Here is a 22,608-nt window from a genome sequence, read left to right as displayed (position 1 = left end):
GGACACTGGAGTCTCTCCTGCCTCCGGGGCAGGCCCAGCTCAGGCCTGATGGATTCAGGCCTGCAGGGTACCCCGGCCCTTCAGGTGGCCACACTGATGCATTTAGAGGAATTCTGGCCCTGGCATTCTTCCCACTGCCTCTGCCCAGGCTGCCCTAGTGCTCCTGTGGGGCGATTTGGGGCCTTGTGGCCTTTGCCAGGCCTCTCCTTAGGCTGATGAGCCACTTCTGACAAGGCTCCTGCACTCTCTTCTCCTGTGGCTGTTTCTATTGCCCTTGGCAACCTTCAGGAGCCTGTCCTTTGGTGGGTCGTCCACTTGCCCCTTCCTGGGGACAGAGAACATGTCTGATTCCATCCAGATTGACACCCTGAACTGGGTAGGAAAAGAGGCCTGGCTCACAGTTTGTAAAGGTGGTTTCTCTTCTCTTGTTCAGACAAGCAGATGTGACCTTTGACTTGGGGGTTGAGTTGTCTGCTGAGGGTGCCCTCCTCACTTCTCCACCTGCCAGGAGAATGTCAGAATCTGGTCCCTTTCCTGGGGGCAGCTCATTCCTGGAGCCAAAAACTCCAACACCTAAAACAGGGGTCTGCACCAGAGCAATCTGGACTCTCAGCCTCAAAAGCCCCCTTGCATCTCACAGGGCATGGATGCTCCTGGAGAGCCCCAAGCTGGCTGGAGGAGGGACCACAGTATCTTCAGGTCATGTGATGAAAGCTATTTGCCCAAAGAGGCCAGATGCTGAATCTTAAGGGCAGAAGTTTCTAGACCTGGACAGAGCTGACAGAGTAGATGAGAAGCGGGGCCACTGGTTCTCTGTGGAAGCAAATATTCTTCCCAGGTGCTCCCCATGCACCCACCTCCTCATTCCAACTTTCCCTGTGCCCATCCATATGCCAACCTAGAGCCCCAACCCAGCCCTCATCTGTCCCTTTTGACATAAGCCCAGTGAAAACAAGGTAGGTGGCGATGACCCTTCCATTTAAGCCACATCCTCAGGGAAAGACTTCTTAACTCTGCAGGGACTGTGCCCACCCCCGTCAGGGCCAACCTTCATTCCCCAGAGCAGAAACCAGTCCTACGAATAGTAGAGCCTGCAGAGAAGACTGCTCTGGAAGCCACGGGAGCCCCAGCCCCCACACGGGCACATTGGTTACGAGGGAGGCTGCCTCTGCATGTGGAAAGTCCAAGACCAGCAGGGCAGGCTGGCTTTGGCACAGGAACTCCAGGGTGCTCGCCATGAGGACCATCCCAGCTCCTGGCTCTCCCTACGGCTTGGCTGGCACATGTGTCAGTGACACTGGGGCAAGGCTGGGCCTAGAGCTGTACTGTGAAGAGTGGCCCCGAGAGAGCTGGCATTTGACCTCCAGGGTCTTGAGCAGCTCTGATTCTGGTAGCATCTCATTCTCCAGGCTAGTGGCTAGTCCCCTCGCTCTCGTTAAGGGAAGTGCCCAAGGCTTTGTTGATGGATTCCTCAGGAAAATAGGCAGGGGACAGGAGAAACCTCATCTCTTTCTGCCTCTCTGCTCTCTGAGAAGCAGCCAAGGTCAATGCTTGCCATCATTTACCCTTTCCTGAAGGATAACAGGGGCTTCAAAGAAGCCCTCAAAGCAGACAAGACTGTGGCAACTGTACTACTGCCCCATTCTTAGCTGATACTCTGAAAATCCTGGCCACATCCTCTGTGTGTGTGTGTTGGAGGGGTGGGCAAGCAGGAGCCACAAGCCTAGATGACTTAGATGGCTACAGCCAAGCCTGACAGGCCCAGCAGAGACGAGCGGGCAGGGCAAGGACACGGGTGGGAGGGCTGGAGAGGAGCCGTGGTGAGGAGGCTGCCCTGCTTTGGTAGTGGCAGGGAGGCCATGCGGCAGCAAGTCTGGCCAGCAGCTGGACCAGGCTCTGCACCCCAGAGGGCGTCAGTTAAGAACCCGGAGGGGCTCAGGACTCTCGGATTTCAGTGTCACTAGGTCAATAAAATGCTAATGGGGAAATCTAGACAGAAGTCCAATTGACTGTGGAAAAGAGTCTCTGGGTGTCCCACGGATCACCAGGGACACACCCTATGAGGGTCAGCAGCAGCAGAACTAACTCCAGACCTCACCTGTGCTTGCTGCCTTCTTAGAACCAGCTCAGGACTGGGTGGGAAAGAGTCTTCAGGGAAAGAGCCTGGGTGATCGCAGATGCCACCAGCTGAGGAAAGCCAGGGATGGCTGGGGGAACTGACAGTCGGGAGAAACTCACTCGGGCCAGGGTGAGAGACTGTCTAACCCAGTTAAGAGGGGCTCCACAACGTATGCTTCAGTTTCTGGCAGAAAATCACCGGAAGAAAGGGTAGGGGGATGAGAGAAACCATCTGGCTTCGTGAAGCTGGAGCAGCTGGGCTGAGGAGGCCCAGATAGAAAGAGGAGAGCAGAGACTGGGAACTCGTGGGAATGGGGCCAGGCCTCTCGAGGTTTCAGCAGCTTATTCAAGAAAGCAGGGGGTCAGAAGGGCCAATGAGTGCTTTCACTCTGGGTCCATTCTCCCGTCTGGACCATTCCAGAGAACTGCCAGGGTCAAGGTCCCTCCAGCATCCTCCTCTTGGGGACGTGAGCACTGGCTACTCCCTGGGAGGGCAGAGGTGGGTCTCAGCTGCTTCTCCCCGCCGTGGCCCAGGTAGGAGCTTGTGGGGAGGGGAGGAGTTAGGAGTCTTCCATGCGGTGAACCCCTGCCTTGCTGGGCATACCACGTTTCACTGAGGAGGAGCCCAGCCTCTCACTCATGGCCTCCTGCAGCTTCTCCCCCCTCATTGCCCTTGCTGAGACATCCTGGACAGCAAATCCCAGGCAACTAAGTGACATCATTGCTCCCACTACCAAACCAGCAGCTGCCAGTGGAGTAGCTGAGACAGACGCTGCTTCCCATGCCAGGCTCCCGTGCACTCCCTCCTTGGTGATGTCAGAGCTGCCAGAAGACACTGAAGCCTTGGGACCACCCAGCCTCATCCTGCTGGCCCTAAAGGATCTGCGGCACAGCTCCCTCGACTGCCATCCTCACCTCCAGCAAAGTGCAACTGGGAGTTTTAACCGGAATGGTATTGATCCTATGGATCAGTTTGAGGAGAAATGATATCTTAATAATATTGAGCTTTCCGATTCAGGAACATTCTAGATGTCTCCATTTATCAGCTTTTCTTGAATTCCTTTCCATTTTATCATTTTCTCTGTAGAGATCTTAGCCACTTTTGTTAGACTTTTTCTTCAGGCATTGCATATTTTTCAGTTTAGCAAATCTATAGGGGTATCTTTAAAATTTCTTTTCCCGTCTTTCCTGACAAGCTTCAGTTCGTGACAGGACAATCCAGTTATTTAGTTACCTTCAGAATATCCCAACCAGCACTTTCATGTTGCCCAGCCTGGTCCTGCACCACCATGTGGGGCGTAGGGGCCATCCAGTTGTCTCCGGGTCGTGGCCTCTCACTTCCAGGGAAGGAGCCCCTTCTGGCTCACTGTTCACTGTTCAAATCAATGCTGCCACGATCCACCCCACTCTCTTCAATCCATCTCTGCAGGTTCCTGAGGCTTTGTGGGGGACTGACTCACTCTAAACTGTTTATGTTGGTCCCTAGTTCCTTTCTGTGAATCTTTTTTTGTGAACAGAGTATGAATTTAAGGAGTGGGATGGAGTGGTTAGATTTAAGGCAGGGACTTGAGTAAATTTATTTTCCATGGAGTGGTGAGGAGAACACACAGAAATGAAGGAATTGGGAGCATCCATGACCATGAAGATGATGAAAGAATGAAGAAGAATACAAGTTGACCGGCTGGTGGACCAACCAACCAACCAGTTGCAGGGACAAAACATAAGCAGTGACAACGTCAGACTATCTTCCACATCCATGGTTCCGAGCTGTCCTTTCACAGCAAATGCTTATGCTCATCTGGGTCATACACAAACAACCATGCCAGTGAAATAAAAAGTACAGCACAGGGTCCCAGGTAGGGGTGGGAAATGAAAGCTGTCATGGATTCAGGTCATGGTTGGAAGCCACTGGTTCTTGGGCCAGATGCAGCTGGATATTTCTTTCAGAGCTTCAATTGTTTTCCAATTTGGTTTTCTGCCTGAAAATTTTGGAGTTGCTTTTCCTGGAGTCTATTTGTGAATGAAGAATATAGCTCAGTGAGAATCCAGGGACCCAGCTGCGCTCCATGATCCTCCCAACTGGGAGGTGACCTTTATCCCCAACTTGCCAGAGCCCCTTTAGGGAAATCCACAGGGAAAGATCCATTTCCCTTTCTCTTTACACCATAGATGCACCTTGGCGTGTGAAATGCAAATGGCCCAAGGATGGCTCTCTTCATTCTTGGGTAAAAGACTCCATTATCTTGCTCCATCTTCTCATAACAGAAAACAAGGGATAGGGGAAATTAGGAGGCAGTTTATGGTCTATTCCACCCCCAATGGTTACTTCTAGGAAACTGGCTTGTTCCTTGATTTGCAGGATTTAGGTGGAGTGTAGATGGAGGCTCCTGCAGTTGTCAATTTCATGCACTTCCCAGGGAAGGTTGTCCGTATGTCTCCCGTGCTCAGGAGGCATGATTCAGAAAGTTTACTGCAGGCTCTCCAGACTGCCTCAGACATCGTCAGAAACACATCTGAGTCAATTGTGGAATGACTCAAGGCTTTGAAATATTTAAACCATATGTCTCATGACACTGGATGTAAACAACGCCGGTTTCCCCACTGAGAGGATGTCATCCGAGACTGAGGCACAGCTCGGCAGTGACTGCACTCCTAGCCTCAGCTGGTCATGCTGCTGTGGGTGGTGAACTGTCAGAGCTCCTAGGCTGCAGGGCTTGGAATAGGGCCATGCATGGGCAGTGACACCGTGTGTCCCAAGGAAGATGTCAGGGCAACCCAGGGGTCTTCTCTAGGTCAGGACAAGTTCTGTGCTCGTAAATAAGACTTGTACAGGAAGGTGAAAAAGAGTACTTGCTTCTCTAGAGAAGGCAGGAAACCACCATTCTATCACCAAAGGATGTACCTTAGGAGCCTTACTCTACGAAAATCAGTTGGCATCCCCAGGCATTCTCTGAGTGAGAAGAAGACTCTGTATTGTAGGAATATTGTCTTATCTTTTAAGTCCCTCCAAGGTTGTTCCCTTCTTTCTGAAAAATACCTGCAGAGCACTTGACCTGGGAAGATGCTAGTTAACCTCAGTGTGGTGTAAAATACAGTGAAGTCAGAGGTGCCAGATTCGTCTCCCTTCTGCCAGTTCTTAGGAGTGGAGTAAATAATACTGGGTACTTAATTGTTTGAGCCTCATGTCTTCCCTCTCTAGAGGGATGCCAATACCTACTTTATAGGGACGTTTTGAGGACGACATGCGACAATATATGTGTAGCACATGATTCAGATTCCAAGGCATGAATTGAACATTCATTCAAAGAAGACTATGGATATCTTCTCAATGAACATGGATTCGAAGGCCATGCTGGACCCTCCCACTCCCAATTAATCTTGAGACCAGTAAAAACTTGAATGAAAATAGAAGATATGGCGAGGAACTCTTGCTTTGGCCTCCTGTAGCTCTGAGTTGCATCTGGGAAAACTACTAAAGGAGGGAGGATAAGGCTCAGTAGGCTGGAGAGATCTGGAGGGCTGGGCCCGGAGAGATCTGGGGGGCTGAGCCCAGAGAGACTGTCTCTACAGTTACTGGAGACTGTCTTTAAGGGCCTCGAGTCTGTAGCTGTGTGATTCTCCTAGAACCTTTCCTTCTCATCCTTCTCAAAAGTTGTTATGGTAGCCTAGGGGCTGCTGAGTTGCTGTTACAGCCCCCCTCAGAAGCAGCTGTCCTGGTGGTGAATCCTGGCCAGTGGATGCCAGTGGTTCTGGCCCATCTACAGAGGCTGAGGGTAGAAGGTGTGGCTCACACCAGCATCTGTTCCTCCACTGCTGAGGACAGTGGGGGTGACTGGCTAGGAAGAGCACAGATGATCCAAAGGACAGGAAATCCGATCCCACCTCGTACAGCAGCAGGCCTAATCTTTTGCCCTTACACAAGGTGCAAAGCAGAGAAATTTGCTAGTAATTGCTCTTCCTGCCCCAGAGCATGTAAGGAGCAAAGCCATAACCTCTGCGGCAGGGAACAGGAGGCGCCTCTAGGCTGGAGTCCTGAGCCCTGAGCAAATCCAGCCCTGGTTGAGTGTTTTATACGAGGTTGGTCTGTGTGGCTGATGAAATGGGAGGAGGGTGGAACAGAGGCCTGTGTGGATCTGGAGAGCTGGGCCCGGAGAGGTTTGGTCTGCCAGTCTACGGACATAGTTTCTTCTGTTAACAGATTATGTACTAGAGAATGGGGCATAGGAGAGGGACCATCATTTGCCTCTCCTAGAAGGAGAGGCTCAGAGGTTCAGCTCAGTGAGGAATCTGCTGCTTGTGCACCCCAGCCAGGGTCAATACCATGAGCTAAGAGTGTTTCCTGGCCTGGGTTCAGCTCTGGGCAGGGGTAGGAGTTGGAGCACAGATCATCAGGGCAGCGATGTCCCTTCTCCATGTCTTCTTCCCCTCGTTCTCCCTCAATACCTGCACCACACCTCCCCGTCCTGCCCACCCCTGATGCCTGGGAACCAAAAGCCTTTCTCAGAGGCCTACCTTGGGTTTGAAGGCAATGAGCTTCAGGATCATCTCCACAGTGAAGAGGCCAGTGAAGAGCATGTTGAGGATGTTCATGGCGATTTTGAATAGGCAGCTCTGGCCGTAGTGCTGCATCAGGAGAGGGGAACAGCTGTGAACATGGAGCAGGGAGGCCTCTCCTCCTCCCCTTTTGCCCAGCCTTCTTGCAGGCCCTCGCCTCAGCAAGACCTTCCCCGAACCAAATCCACTTCTCCATGGGCAGTCAGGAGGACTCAGGAGAGCCTCCAGGCTCTTCCCTGTTCTGCCATCTCTGAACACATCTGTGTTCCTTTCCTGATTGGTCGTGATGACTCTATGGAGACTTCTGGCACTCAAGAGAGCTCAGGCACAAGCTCTGTCCCTGAAGACAGGTGGATGCAGAAGCCACCTCCACACGCCATGCCTTACCGACACAACGAATGCGTCCAGCTCACTCCCTCCCTCCCTTCTCCATCTCCTCCCCTCTCTCCATTTATCAGCCCAGGGTGCCATGGACTCTTCCCTAAGGACCAGAGAGGAGCGCATCCTTGACAGAGAACACTCATGCTTCTCCAGCTGCCTCCCTTGGTGACCGGGCAGCTGATGCACTGAGACGGCCCTGCCGTTCCAGTACACTTTCCACCCCTGTGGCCCGCTCCCTCCTGCGGCACCGTGGCTGTGCTCCCCCTCCTACTGACCTGCATGGCCAGGCAGATGGTGTTGAGCAGGATGAGGACGAACATCAGGTACTCGAAGTAGGTGGAGTTGACCACGTACCACACTTTGTACTGGTGCTGGTTCTTGGGGATGTACCTCCGCAGGGGCCGGGCCTTGAGGGCGTATTCCACACACTGTCGCTGGGAGGGTGGTGAGGATGGGGAGAGTGGCGTTAGTTACCTGGAGGGTGTGCGGGGCTGGCAGAGAAGTGCGGGATGTGAACGAAACCACACGCTGTGGGGCGGGGTTCTCCGGAAGTCAGAGGACTCATCGGCTGCTCTAGCTTACTTACGGGTCGGAGGTGTTATTTAGAAAATGTCTTGATTTTTCCATGGCTCCCTTAATCAAGGAGAGAACCCCTTCTTGTCAAATCCCTGTATCGAGCACATAGGCAGGGAGCTCACATCTCCCCCCTCCCCGTGATGCCCGGCACCTGGCTCCTCAGGGAGTTGGCATGGCTAAGACTGTGCTTCCTGGCCGACGGACAGCTGGCCTTCTCACCGATTACTTCCCATGCCACAGACCCTCCTTGGCTACTTCTTTCCTCAGTTTTTCTTTCCTGTCCTAAATCCAGCAGGCTGGAGTGCAGTGGTGAGATCTCGGCTCACTGCAACCTCCGTCTCTGGGGCTCAAGCTATTCTCCTGCCTCAGTTTCCTGAGTAGCTGTGATTACGGGCATGCACCACTAAGCCCAGCTATTCTCTTATAATTTTAGTACACATGGGGTTTTGCCATGTTGGCCAGGCTGGTCTCAAACTCCTGGCCTCAAGTGATCCACCCACCTTGGCCTCCCAAAGTGTTGGTTTTACAGACATGACCCACCACGCTTGGCCGACTAAATGAATCTTTCTTATTTGCCAGTGTCCATAAGATGGAAAGACACAGTTCATTGACAGGGAAGAAGATTCTGGGCTAACTAGATTCTTGGGACTCTGGAAAAGAGCCAGTCCGTTTCTCTGCACTGTGCCCAGACTTCCAGATCAGGAGCTGGGGAATCTCCCCAGCTTCTTCTCAAAGCCTCAGCCCTGATGTCCGACGCCTGAGCCTTCACACTCCACCTCCTCCTGTTCTTTCCATCGTTAACCTGACACTAGATCGGAGTCTCAGCCTCTCTCATTTCTACTTTCTAACTGGCCTCCCCTCCTTCCTGTCTTCTTTCAAACCAGGGTCCATACGGCAGCCAGCAGGGTGAGTCTGTGGCCAAGATGTAAACAGGACAACTCCCAGGGGATTGGCTGGCCTGGCAGGGGTCACAAGGGATACATCATGCTGTGCTCCTTCCCGTGGGCACTCCTTATTCACAGACAAGGATGTGTTTCCCCACAGACTCCTCCCAGTGGGAGCCAAGCTGGGGAACAGAACAGAGGGACTACACCAACCTCCTACCCGGACAGCTTCCTGACTCAGCAACAGCACTGCCAGCTCTTCACGGCTAACAGAACCTGTCACGATACTTGGCGTCACCATCTCACTCCCACGTAAGCCTCTTTCCTTCCCCCACCTCCCACACAGGCCTCTGGGTTTTACTTAAGAAACCACATAAGATTGGTTTCCCGAAACTGCCCTGTTCCCCCTCCCCAAGGCCCTCACTCCCTCACAATTCTAGTTTCTCTCCTCCATATAAGTGGTGCTGACCCACTTGGGTCCTTCTAACTTGTCAACTTCTACATAGGGCATAAGATTTTTTTTTTTTTTTTTTTGACAAAACCTATTGTAGAGTATCCTTAAGTAGAAGCTTCACAGATATTTGGTGGCTGAGTACATTTGCCAGTTCTGGGGTTTGCAGGGATTTGCGTTTCTTTTGCACAGGTCTCTCAGAGACTAAGAGCCCACTCTGGCTGAGGAGCGAAGAGACAATCCCTCCGCAGGGTGGGCTTCGCTTCCCTCTGCTCCTTCCTAGGAAGCTACCTGGTTCTTGTCCAGCTCACAGTTCTTGTACTCCTGCTCTCCCTGCTCCTGGAAGGTGACGATGACGAAACCCACGAAGATGTTCATCATGAAGAAGGCGATGATGATGATGTAGATGATGAAGAAGATGGAGATCTCCACGCGGTAGTTGTAGATGGGGCCCTTGTCTTCCGTGTGGGAGTCGATGGAGCGGTACAGCAGCCTGCAGGAGGAGACAGGTCCCACAGAGGGAACTGGAGAGGCTGGATCCCCTCGGCGGAAGGATGGCAGCACTGCGCCAGGGATCCGAGGGGTCAGGGTGCAGGAGACAGCTCTGGGTTGGAGTCCCAGCTCAGCCACTTACTGGCTGTGTGACCTTGGGCAAAGCGCTTAACCTCTCTGAGACTCAAATTCCTCATCTGTAAATTGGAGACAGTAATTCCTGACTTTCCTACCTTGCAGGGTACTTAGAATAATGTATAAGAAGGTGTTTTGAAACTGTGAAGAACTATTTAAATGTAACATGAGTCATGGACATTGATTTCAAATACTGGAAATAGTGGTAAATATTGAGACAGCTTTGCAAACTGGCATGGACTCAGAGGATGTTAGAGGGAATGTAAAATAAATCTCTCTGAGAGCAAATTTCCACTTAGATAAAAACACTCGCACGACCCATGCTACTCCCATCATCACCATGGCCTGGTCGTAGACTTAAGCAGTTTACATGTGTATGTCATTCATTTGAGCCTGGGCCGTGTGCCCCATGGAGCTTGTTACTCTTCACGGACGGGGATAATCTCTTCCTCGTCCTCTGTAGCCTGCACAGCAGTTGGTTATTCTCTAGATATCACCTATATTTTACTACATAATATTGATAACTCTCACCTAATATCCACGCATTGCTCTTGACTTAGAAACATTTAGAATTTTTTCACTTTCAGATTCTAATGTCACTGGAAATATTAGGGGAAAAGCAGGTGTCTCTACAAAGATATAAGAACCTGATGGGAAGCTGCCTGGTAGAGGTGACGCAGAATGCAAAGCCCATGGGCTGCTGTAGGTACGAATGCATTGCCTCTGCAGTGGAAGTGGGGTCCACGCTTCCAAGCCTTTCTTACTTTCCACTGTAAATATAGGCAAGGCTTTTCCTAAGGAGACGGGGTCCAGTCAATAAAACAGAAGCATCTCAGCCATCTGTACCCAATGAAGGGCATGCTGGAGTGGTAATCTTGAATCCTATGGTGACCACAGGGCCCACACTGGAGAAACTCTCCCTACACCCAGCTCCCAAATGCCATAAGGGCAAGACAGAGACCTCTCACATTGTGGCTCATGTTGAGGTTGGAAAGAGACCTAAAAAAAATGGTCATTTTTGGTGGGAGTTTCTTGACACCTTCTAGAGAAAGAAGAGTCTATGTTTCAGCAGTGACAGTGGCCTATAAGTTGTCCTGGAAATATACCTCACTGCCCGGGGAGGACCCAGCAAAACATGACCTTCACAAGGAGTGCGGGACATTAAGAAAACTTGGGGATGGGATGGAAAGTCAGTGCTGGCCCTTGAGTGTTAGGGTTCAGGAGGCCTTGGTTTACATACTCACTCTGGCCACCCTTCAAAGGTGGAGACTGTGAAGAGGGCCATCATGGCCGCCAGAACGTTGTCAAAGTCAAACTTGCTGTTCTCCCAGCTGCGGGGCTGGATGATGGGGTGGTCCACCTCCCCGTCTTTGTATGTGATGTAGTTGCCCCTGAGAGAGGAGGAGAAGGAGTTTACTGTGGGATCTCCCATCTTCCTTCACGCCTGGGTTGCCAGTGACCCTGAATGCTGGGTGGGATGGGACTGCCTGGCTTGAACTTCACAGTTCTAGCCAGGGGAAGAGCTTCAGTGGGCAGAAACTTCAGGAACAAAACATGCTATACATTGTGTCAGTGAGGCCAGGTGACACATGGGCAAAAGTCCAGGTGCCACTGCAGTCTTACAAAATGAGCTGTCCTTCCCTTTGGGTCAAGCCTCCAGCCTCCCGGGGCTGGCCGGCCGTGGCCCGGGCTGCCCTCCCTCTCCACTCACTTGCATTCTGCCTCTGTCTGCTTGGAACTGTCTGAACAGGTGTACAACTTTCCCTGGAAGGCAGAGAACAGAGTATTATTAGAGATGTTCATTAATCAGTGAGGCAATCCAAAAACAATTAGTGAGCATCTCTGTAGCCCAGCGCTGTGCTAGGGACAGTGGGATAAAAAGTGCAGAATCCAGATGGGCAGGGCCTGACCCACATGAACTGAACAGTGGCGAATACAGACGCCAGTGCTACAAGTTAGCACTTCAATGCAAAAACGGGAGCTGGGTCCATCGGAGCTGTGCTCTCTAGGAAGGTCTTGCTGGGCTCAGGGAGGGTTAGATGAGAGTTTACACAGTTGGGGGTGGTGGGGGGAATGCTCTAGGTGGGAGAATAGCAGAACTAAAAGGGTTAGGGCAAAAAGGACCAGAACCCAAGGAGGACGCTGGCTTCGTTGCAGCCAAGGGGCCCCGCAGGGAGCAGTGGGAGCTGATTTTGACAAGTGCAGGGCTCTGAAAGCTGGGTGGTACAGTGGGGACATGATGCTGTTGATAACAGGTCACTGCTGCAAGCTTAAAGCAAGTGACTGACACAGAGGTTCCACAGGGAGGAAGGGCCGTGACCTGAAGGGCAGGTGAAGTGGAAAGAGTGAGGGGCCTCTGGCCTGGTGGCCCGATGTCTCCCTCCCCTGGTCTGAAGCTTGAGTCAGGCTGCAGGTGGAGGTTACGTCCAGGCCGAGTCTGGCCCAGGGCACTATCTTGTTTGTGCTGCATCTGCCAACTCCCTTCCCCGGGAATGCTGATGGGATGGGGTAAGCGGGACCACGACGGAGCCCAGGCTTTACCTTGAAGAGCTGGACGCCGATGCAGGCGAACATGAACTGCAGCAGGGTGGTGACAATGACGATGTTCCCGATGGTCCGGATGGCGACAAACACGCACTGAACCACATGCTAAAGTGGGAAGGGAAGGGGAGAGGGACGTGGCTTCAGGAGATGCCGGGGGCCTTTCCAGAAGGTAGCAGGGCAGCCCGTTTGCCGCAGGGGGCAGTAATTGGGCTGAGAGAGGCAAAGTCAGGCTCCCAGAGTCACATGGGAAGTGATGGACCCTAATGGGATGTAAAGGCCCCCACTGGACTCTCCGTGACTATGAGGAGAAAAACCCTGCTAACTGCCCATCTTACAGTGGTAGGGATATAGGGACAGCAGCACCACAGGGGCACAGGGTTTGCGTGGGATCTCCCTTTGGCACATTCTGCCTAGGGAAGACATTTTGGATGGCTGCCTCTTTTACTACCCTGTTCATTATGGAACAGCCACATGCAGTGGGACCAGCGTCCGGGACCCCACATGGCAGCCACTTGGCCTGACCATCATCACCTTTTCCTTCCAACCCGCCCCTCACCTCTCACTTCCCCAGGGCTGGCTGGAGCCTTCCCACACCTGCCCTTGACTCACCTTTAGCCCCTTGGCCCTGTTGATGGCCCTCAGGGGCCTGAGTACTCGCAGGACTCGCAAGATCTTCACGACATTGATTGCACTGGACCTGGGAGAGGGAGATAGGCAGTGTAGTAAGCTCCTCCTGTTTCTGGGGGAGCAAAAATAATGTGGTAAGGGAGTGTCCTGACAGGTGAATCCCGGGCAAACTTGAGAAAACATAAAGTCCATCTCGGGGACATTCGCATTCTGGGTCCGTTCTCTACTCCTGTCTCCCACCCTGTGAGAGCCAGGAACTTGCCTGTAACCCTGGGGCTTTCCCTTGGGTGAATAAATAACATGCAAGGTGGCTCATGGCAGGTCATTCGCAATGTACAGTGCTACTCACAGGGGCATCCACAGTGTCAGAGAAAGAAATTCAGAGCAAGGCCATGGGAATTCACGGCCACTTGCTAGCCAAGGCACTGAGGGCAAATTTCCTAAATTTTCTAAGTTCTAGTTTGTTCATCTGTAAAATGGGAGTGTAATCAGCTCAGAAGGTCTTTGCAAGGGTTAAATTAGAATTCTATATAAATCACCTAGCTGTGTGCTTGATGAACTGCCTGAATGATGCCTTTTATCATGATGTCTGCTGAAGACATCATTGCACTTAAAGGGATGCCGTACTAATGGTGGGATCTCGGGCCTTGTGGCTGGAGGCAATGGGCACGGGGAGGAGATTTCTTAGTGTTTAGCTTCAAACACATATCCTAGACAGTTGCCCCTGACACCTGTACATAAAACCCACCCAGAGCACACTCAGGACTCCAAGGAAGGATGGGTTTTAGTTGGGGCCCAGGAAACAACACCCTGAAATGACTGCCTTAGAAGCAGTCTCAGAAGCAAAAGTTTTTCTCTGGCCTTCTCTTGCCCTCCTGTCCTTCCGTCCCCTTCTCCTCCAAGGCTAGCCATAGACACTAGAATCCCTCTTCCCCGAGATGGGTCATAGAAACCAGAACCCAGAACCCCGTTTCACCAAAACCAGCCACACAATCTAAAAGCATCACTCAAATGTTCCCTCTGCTTTTCTGTATAAAAACTGGCCAAAAAACTTATCAAAACTACCATGTGGGAGTGTAGATCTTAAGACCCGTATTGCAGAGAGGATCCTGTCCCCCACACAGAAGGAAGGAATGCTTCACAGAGAGAATCTAGAGAGAGGCCTTACTGGGTTCCCCACTTAGTCCATTCACATTGGATCCCTCCCTTCTTGTCCAATCACATTTCTCCATGGCTGTCCATACTCTTTTGAACTTAAGCATAAAAGTAGACAATTTCCCCTGTATCTCTGGGTCTGCATTCTGAAGGCTCTGGGTATACACGTTAAATAAATGTGAACGCCTTTTCTCCAATTAGCCTTTCTTTTGAGAGTTGATTGTTCGGTCACCCTTCAGAAGGCCAGTCCCTTTGGCTCCTGCGCTGCACTACAGGTTCCACACAGCTGGGATGCCGAGGCCAAGCCAGAGCTTCTTGGAATCTCAAGCTATTGCTCTTCCTCAATGTGATGGAGACAGCAGGAGCCAGGCCCCCTCAGCAAAACGCCTGGATGGTTTCCAGAGTTGTCCTTCCTACCCAGATGGGGGTTATTAACCATACCACCTTGGTGAGCAGCTGTGGAGTACATCCTAACCCTCATGGGCTAACTACCTGAGACAGCCTCTCAAGCTTTCAAGAGTCTCATACTTGCTTTGGGACTTAAACAATGAATGTCAGGCCAGTAAGTGGTGATTACATGCCTTGTATGGTCAGGATGATGTGCTCAAGAAGGGGCTGGTGGAAAGATCCAATTTCTCTGGTGCATGGGCCTTTTATTCCAAGAGATGCAAAGGCCGCTCCTATCTATCACTGTGCCTCTCCTACAGTCTCTCTGGGAGGGAGTCAGTTTGCATTGAATCCCAGTGGAAGGGATTTAAAGGTCAGATGGGAAAAACACCGGCTAAAGAGGAAGACTTTCTGGTTCAAGGTTAAATAGTGATTGAGTGGTCGTGCTGGGATTTGAATCTAGACTTGCAGGTTACCAGGCAGAAAATAGGGGGTAATAATCGATGATCACAGTAAAGGGTCATTCCCAAGGCCCCTGTCCCTGCCTGATCTCATTCAATCATGAAAACACCCTTGGAGGAGAGATCCAGGAGCCCTGAGACTTATGCCTTTCTCTATCGTAGGTGTGACCTTGAGCAAGTGTCATGATGTCCTGAGCCCCAAATTTCCCATCTATACCATGATGATAACACTTTCCCTGTCTCCCTCATAGCTTTGTGTGTGTGAGGACCGTAGAAGAATGTGTATGTGGAAGTGTTTTGAAAGTGAAGATGCAGGATTCACACTGTCAGTTGTTAGAATTTGGTAGGAACTAGTAATCAGATCCTTCACACCTGAACAAGATCTGCAACCTTGGCTGTACAGGGGAATCACCTGGAGAGCTCTTAGAACTCGTATCCAGGCTGTACCCCAGATGAGCGAGATGAAAAACACACACACACACTCACGTGCACACGCATACATACACATGTACACTCACACACACACACTACACAAATATACAGTCACACACATACACATACACACATGCACACATACATTCCCACACTCATACGTACACATATACACACATACATACCTATATAGACACATATGCACACAGACACATACACATGGTCGGCTGGTCAACATACACATACACACACACCCACAAACACACATATATCACACACATGCACACCCCACACATACACACTCATGCACACAAACACCCCACACATGCACAGACATATACACATACATTCACACATACACTCACACATAAGGTGCTTTGGCTGGAGAGAGAAGGGAGAGAAAGGGGGGAGGAGGGTCCAGGTCAGGGGAGGTCATGGCAGTGGGTTGCTGAAGGTCAGCCTAGGGCACTGGGGCCGTGGTGGAGGAGGCAGGAAGGTCCTGGAGACAGCCATTTCTTAATAGCGGGGCCTGGCCCTGCCTGTCATGGCAAAACCCAGGTATTTAAACATATTCTCGCCTGATCAACATGTCCCAACTGTCAGACCCCTGAGGACACGAATCTAAGAACTCAAAGCCGCCACATACAGCTTTGGAGGCCCCAGCCCGCTCTCATCACACTGCCGTGGCCCTGCAGGCCGGTCCTTCAGGGTTTGCTTGTCCTCTCTGGCACCCCTTGCTAGCTGCATGGTCCATTGTGGGCTGAGGGGGTCCCACTCACTGGATGCCAAAGGAGATGAGGGACACGCTGACCACCAGCAGGTCTAGGATGTTGAAGTAGTTCCGGCAGAAAGAGCCCTTGTGCAAGAAAGCTCCATAAGCAGTCATCTGCAGGGAGGGACAGAGAAACACGAGCATGAGTGGCCCTAGCCATAGCCCAGAGACCCCTCACACCACCCCTTCCTCCCACAGCATCCCTTGGGCAAGTCCCAAGCACTATCCATGGGGAACAGGAAGGACAAAGACGGCGATATGGTGCCAAGAGTTCTGCAACCATGCACACAACCACCTAAGAATCTCTGGCCCAGGACTTCCGGGTGGCTCCCTACACCTGCCAGGCCATGCTAGACTCTTTAGTCCTACATTCAAAGCCCTTTCAAGTAGGCCCCACCACGTCACTCTAATTTCCCACTGTTCCACATCCCAAGTCCAGGGCTTTGGCCCTGCAGGGCCCTTTGCTGATGCTCTCGGGCTAGGGGCACACTTCCCTACTGCCTCTCCAAATGCTTGAGTCCTTAGGCCAGCTGAGAGCACCAGGCATCTGCAGGGAGTTGGGGGCGGGCATGCCCAGCAGTCCCGGTTTGCCCAGGTTTGCTTTATCATTGAAAATCCTGCATCCCAGGAAACCCCTCAGTCTTAGGCAAACTAGGCCTGAGACTGGTCACCCTGGTGCCTGGTGAGAAGTTCCACTGGTGACTCTGGCAATTAGCATACCTCCCCTTTCTGGCCTCAGAGGTGCTTATGATTGATGCCACATATCCTGAACTCACTTCTGTTTCGCTTCTAGACTGCATCTGGGGTTCTTTGAGGGCAAAAGCTGTGTGGTCAGAGGGGCTATATGGCTCAGTGTCTAAGGTCACAGGCTCTTAGGCCAGGCTGCGTGGGCTGGAATCCCAGCCCTATGGTATTTTATTTCTGTGGCCTGGAGCAAGAAACTCAATTCCCCTTGTGCCTCTGTTTCCTCATTGGAAAAATGAGGGTAAGATCTACCCTACAGGATTGTACGCATCAAGCGAGAACCTATATGTAAAATACTTAGGGCTCCATCCTGCACACAATGAGCTCCGTAAAAGGGTGAGCTGTCACTACAGCCTGGATTTGAATTCTGGATGCTTCCTGGATGAGGAGTTTTGTTCTCTCATCATAAAGCGAGGATACTATCCCCTGCCTTTGTGAAAGCCCTTTGGAAACTTTTTAAAAGAGAACGCACAAGATGACGAGGACTGTTAGAGGACGTGGCCATTATTACCTCCCCCTGAGACAGGTGTAAAGCTGTGCACAGCAAGGTGCTCAACAGATCGCCTTTACAGCCTTTCCCATTTCGCCAGCGTGCACAAGGGCCAATGGTTATCCAGGATAGGGGCTATGACAGGCAGAGGACAGGGAGCATCGGCCAAAAGGGAAAATGAGGAGCTGACAGTGCAGAGGTGGAGCGAGGCTCCCTGGTCATCTGGGGTCCAGTTAATCTCTTTGGAATCAGAGCATGCCCAGGGCAGAGTGTCCGCAGAGCCATTCAAAAGCAAACACAGGGGGAAATGGGCAAAAATAGCTCTTGCAACCTAATTCTTTCCATTTATCTCTTGCAGCAGGGGGTCCCACAGGACTCAGGCACCTGTGCTATGCAATGGTTTTTAGAAGTGGGTAGATTATATAAAAGATGCAAGGGAGTATTGTTCCAGAAGACCCACCATCTGGAAGGCTTGCCTCCCTGCCTCTCAGTGAAGACCTGAGACGGCCAGGGACTGGACTCAGGAGGCTCCCATAGCTCACTGAAGAGCCCTCTGTGCCTGCAGAAGGCCCAGTACTTGCCCAGTCACCTCGATTTTAGTGTTAGGAAGGCTCTGGGTCTGATCCCTTCTTGCTTCTGGAATGGATCTTCTGAGGCTACTACTGAGCTCTAACAGAATCCTCTGTGCTTGGGGGAAAATGGTCCTCAGATGGGTGGACTAACGACACTTAGAGTGCCAACTCTGTCCTCTGGCTTTGGGCTCTTGTTTGTCTGGGGACCCTTGAATGAGACCAACACTTGAGCAAGTGCATGTGTGTGCAGATGGGGGCGGTGGGAACTTGCACCCAGGCAGGGCTGAGGAAGAGTGGCTATAGAAGAAAGGGCAAATGGACATGGGGAAAATGGAGCCTTTACTTGGAAGCCATCTGTGGCATTTAGGGCATCGGAAAAATCCGGGCTCAGGTACCCAGTGCTAATTGTCCCCCTTTGATCCTTTTTTTTCTGATTGCCAGCCACCTAGGTCCTGCTTTCCAATTCTACATTACTTGGGAAAGGGCCCTTGCTGAGATGCTTCCCTCGTGAGGAAGGAAAGGAATGGGGTGTGGCTCGCTAGCTCTCTGCTCAATCATGGGCCATCCCCACCTGTCCAGGTAGCTCTTCTAGTTTTGAGACCTGTCTTATCTTTTGCGATTTCCACGCACTGGTCCAGATTTGCCTTCTTCCTCTTCGATGTGACAGTCCCTTGCATAACTCAGGCCAACTGTCGTGGGCTTACACGCCTTTCCTTTTTAAGGCCAAACATCTCCAGGCCCTTCTACTCTTCCTTGTGCTGTATGTCCCCCTTGGACAGCCACGGTCATCTGTGCCACGACGTGACACTGGGCCTTCAGGCCAGGAAGAGGGACCCAGTGGGAAGGAGGTATAGGAAAGTGTCCCGGCATCGGGGTTTCTATTCAGAAGCACACTGAGTGTAGAAGAGAGTAGGAAAGGGAGGGGTGGGAGGGGAGGGAGGGACCTTGCCATGACAATGCTTGCAGAGACCTTTCACTTAGGCTTGTATGGCAATCCCGAAGGAGAAAGAGCACCATTGAAATCCACAAGGGCAGCTCTGCAGAAGAGCACTGAGAGCAGGGCCTCAGAGCTTCTCTTGTCCTGGGAAAGAACTCTGGTGTCTGTGTGCCCCCCTGCATCTGAAGTCGGGCAATCAAAGCAGCTCACCACGGAAGAGAGGTTTCGCCGCAGTGCATCTTAATGCAGCCACGCAGCTTTTGGTTACCTCTCCCCACCTCCAGGAACCGGCGCCTGGCCAGATCTACTCTCCATGAGTAGAAAAGAAAAATCTGAGCCACATACTTGGTTAGCAGGAACCAAGGATGGAAGCGAGGGGCACTTGAGTGCCCTGGGGACAAGGATACAGGGGAAGGCACACAAAAACCCATTCATCTCTGGAAGTGACTGAACTGTCATGTCCATCAACAGGCTGGCCATGATGAGGGAGTCTCATCAGGGAAGGAAAGGCCTGCAGCTGGCAGTGGCATCAGTCAGGTGTGACATCAGCTTGCATCGGCCACAGCGATAGGATGACAAGGGAGCCTGGACTCCTTGGGAGGGGGAGTCCCAGGCCAGTCTCCCAGGAAGAAGCTAAAGCTGAAGCATAGACTTCAGAGCCTTAGTCCTTCTGTTTGGGGGAAGGATAGAATCTTCTCCCTTGCTCAGAGAGGAGCACATGTTCCCTGAGGTCATGGAACTCACACCCTGACTCATATGAACTAGCTTGGCCATGCAATGGTTTCCAGACTCAGAAACACACCAGAAAAATGGAGAAATACTCTCTCTCTCCTCCCAGTGTTTATCAGAGGTGGGCGTTGCCTGTTCTGAGGGCAGCAATGTTGTAGCAGTTCCCGCAGCAGAACTGAGCTGGGTCAGCAGCAGCCCAGGGCTGGGGCCTGCATGCTCAAGTTCATTTAGCACCTGCTCTCACCCTGCTGAACTCAGCTCTCCAGCACAATTCTCCCTCCCCCATGCCCAGGGCAAGGGACACTGTGACAAAGCTTTGCAGCAGGTGACTGAGGGGTTGGCAGTAGTCTATAGTTGTCTGTGGGAGGCCCTCAGCTGGGAGACCAACTCCACATCTCACACTAGGCCTGTGATCGCTGTTACTTGGCCCCAACCCCAGCTTAGACTCAATGTCTGCTGCAGATACTGAGGAAGGTGCTAAGGACAAATGGGCATCCAAAGAGGGCAGCCAAAGTGATTCTTCCACACCCAGGGGGTTTCCCACTTTCAGAGACTATGCAGGAGGAGGGAAGGAGAGTCCTACAAGGGCTCAGGTATCAATTAACCAGAGCTGGTGTGTGTGGGCATGTGTGTCGGGCACTGCTGATGGCTGCAGCCCAAACCAATGAAATGGCAGCCTCAATGTTGGCACAGCCAACATGTGTCCCTTCCAAGCCACAGACTGCTTAGGGGTGGCTGGAGGGAGGGACTGCAGTGGAGTGGGCTGCTCCTGGCTTCTGAGTCTGGGCAAAGTGCATCACACAAAGCGAGGGGCACTCATTTTTCTAATTTCAGGCTTGGGAGTTAAAAAAGAAAGAGTGAAAGAAACAGTAAAGAGAAAAGAGCCAGCCAGACAGAGCAGAGATAGACAAAGAAAGAGACAGAGGATGCATTGCCCAGGTTGCATTACCTTAAGGATAATTTCTAATGTAAAGATACTAGTGAAGACATAGTCTGCATTGCCTAGGATCTGAAAAATAAGCATAATTGGATTAGTGGCTCTGAGAGTGAACCCAACACCAACAGGAAGGAGCATGTGTGTTAGGACAGACAGCGGCAGAGAGCTGGTGCTGGCGCAAGGGGCTCAGGAGGAGCAGAGGGGGATGGGGGCTTTACCTTCAGAGCAATTTCAATGGTGAAAATGGTGGTAAAAACAATATCAAAATAAAACAGAATCTGCAAAACAAAAAGGAACAGGGTGGGGATGGGATAAGGAAGGGAGAAAAGCAGGATGGGAGGAGAGGTCGGTGGATGTTCACCAGAAAAGGGGCCACACTTCAAAATGAGATGCATGGCGCTTGAGCCTTTGTGCAGGGACACAGATGGAAATGGGGGGTGAGTGGCACGCACACAGCGATCCTGAGGCGGGGCTAGCCTCGGGCAGCCCAGCGGCTTCCCCTGAAGCCCCCAGACAAGTGAGGTGAGCTTCCAGGGCAGGCCTCAGCTGGTACTGGATCTGAGCAGCATCTGGTTGGATGCTTTTCCCATTAATCCAATTTACTTACAAACCCAAATCGGACCACTGAGATGCTTGTCAAAAGGACAGAGAATGGGGTTTGTCTTTTTGCAGGGAGATTCAAAATGCTTTACTCACGTTGGTGGGACTGAGCTGGCCAGCTTCCTGTGTTGGTGGAAATCTATTCCTGGGTTATGTCCTCTGGGGTAAGGGAGGTGCATCCCTCAGGTGAGGTCTGCACAGGCTGAGGACCGGCTCCAGGATTGCATACTTTATTATGTCTCAGGTGGTGGATCAGGGGTGGGGCCAACATCTGCTAACCTCAGTAAGACAGCCCTGGACCAAGCAGGCCCAGGGCCACAGAGTGGTTTGGCATGGGTGTGGCTTTAGACCAGCAGGCTCTCTTCATGCTCACTTGGTTGGGACTTGACAAAGTTTTGAGATATGGCAATTCTTAAACTGGCCTTTAATGTTGTTCACCAGAGCCTTGGGTGGGTCCTCACATTTGGTTCCACTCTACAGAAGGCACCAAGACTCTCTTTTAGGTAAGGTCAGGCTTATCAGTGGCACCTGTTTGCCGATGCTCCCCTTCTGGTCAGAGTACTCTGGGAGCAGGGCGGGGCCTGTAGTTGGCAGCCACATTTCCCCAAGTTTGCAGGGAACCAGAGCTTCCTGGGGAACATCCACAGGCAATGAAAGTCCCGACCTTTGCCAGTTATCAAACGAGCCCAAACATTTGGGTACATGCGCTCTCACTTGCTTGTGATCCTAAGTTGGTTTTCTATCAAAGCCCTACTCTCTTAATGAAATGTTAGTTGTGGATCTGATTCTGACATCTAGAACTGGGCTCCTGATTGAACAATGATGTCAGCAACAGAAGCTGTGGGCCCGGCACAGCCCCAGGGGTAAGGAGTGCAGAGGACACAGGCAATGCATACATGGTTCCTGAAGGAGGTGTGCTGGACCGGGTCCTCAGCAGCCAGGGAAATGCTGCTGAGCAGAATGAAGAAGAGGATCAGGTTGGTGAAGATCGTGTCATTGACAATGCGGTGGCACTGGAGGCGAAACCTGTATGGGAGGGGGGACAGGAGGAGAGACAAGTCAAGGCAGACAAGGGGAGCAGCAGTCAGCTCTTGGAAGCCCCTTTCCTCAGCTCTTTCCAGCAGCTGGCAACAGGCGCTTGTTGGCTTAAAGTGACCTCTTCATTCTGAAGTCTTACTGCTGCTTATGCCAGCAGCAATGACAACCCCTCACCCCCATGGCGCACATATCACCTTTGACATTTTGGAAGGTTACATCGGAGACCTTGGGGACTCTCTGAATTTCCAAATCATGCTCTGAGATTAACAACTGGCTTTTGTTTGGGGACTTATTTTCGCTATCATTGAAAACAAGTCACTTTATGTGATCCACTCTGTGCTTCGCATAGGGAACTACAGGACTACCTGGAGCTGGGTATGCTAAGAGGCCAGCCAAGCCGACTCTCTGTGGGTATCTGTTCCTGTGTGTAATTCACTTCCGTGCCCCGGCACGATTATTCAACTGAACTTCTAGGCACCCAGTGACAGTACCAAAAATTCTAGATTCCTAAAAGCCAAAGTGTCTTGTAACCATCTCATCTTGACAACAGTGTAGGGAGGAAGGTATGAGTGTCATGATCTTCATTTCATAG

At 51.7% G+C, this 22,608-nt stretch overlaps 1 protein-coding gene across 31 annotated transcripts in view; it reads right to left on the bottom strand.

Moving 5' to 3' along the window:
• CACNA1C (calcium voltage-gated channel subunit alpha1 C) overlaps positions 1 to 22,608 on the bottom strand; it is a 705,432-nt gene that overhangs the window by 75,459 nt on the left and 607,365 nt on the right. For 14 of the 31 annotated variants that reach the window (XM_017545494.2, XM_017545500.2, XM_017545505.2 and 11 more), the window contains 10 exons: positions 21,875 to 22,004; positions 20,597 to 20,656; positions 15,977 to 16,083; positions 12,745 to 12,832; positions 12,133 to 12,240; positions 11,303 to 11,355; positions 10,836 to 10,982; positions 9,256 to 9,457; positions 7,329 to 7,487; positions 6,631 to 6,741 (listed from right to left, as the gene is read on the bottom strand). In XM_017545494.2, coding sequence (XP_017400983.1) covers positions 6,631 to 6,741; positions 7,329 to 7,487; positions 9,256 to 9,457; positions 10,836 to 10,982; positions 11,303 to 11,355; positions 12,133 to 12,240; positions 12,745 to 12,832; positions 15,977 to 16,083; positions 20,597 to 20,656; positions 21,875 to 22,004 — 1,165 coding nt within the window. Of the gene's footprint in view, positions 1 to 6,630; positions 6,742 to 7,328; positions 7,488 to 9,255; positions 9,458 to 10,835; positions 10,983 to 11,302; positions 11,356 to 12,132; positions 12,241 to 12,744; positions 12,833 to 15,976; positions 16,084 to 20,390; positions 20,451 to 20,596; positions 20,657 to 21,874; positions 22,005 to 22,608 lie in introns of all 31 variants that reach the window. The other 17 variants (XM_017545495.2, XM_037744598.1, XM_037744594.1 and 14 more) reach the window with 2 other exon arrangements.

This window comes from Cebus imitator, unplaced genomic scaffold (genome assembly GCF_001604975.1).
Source record: "Cebus imitator isolate Cc_AM_T3 unplaced genomic scaffold, Cebus_imitator-1.0 Scaffold179, whole genome shotgun sequence".
NCBI lineage: Eukaryota > Metazoa > Chordata > Mammalia > Primates > Cebidae > Cebus > Cebus imitator.
This window is presented reverse-complemented; position numbering and strand designations above follow the sequence as displayed.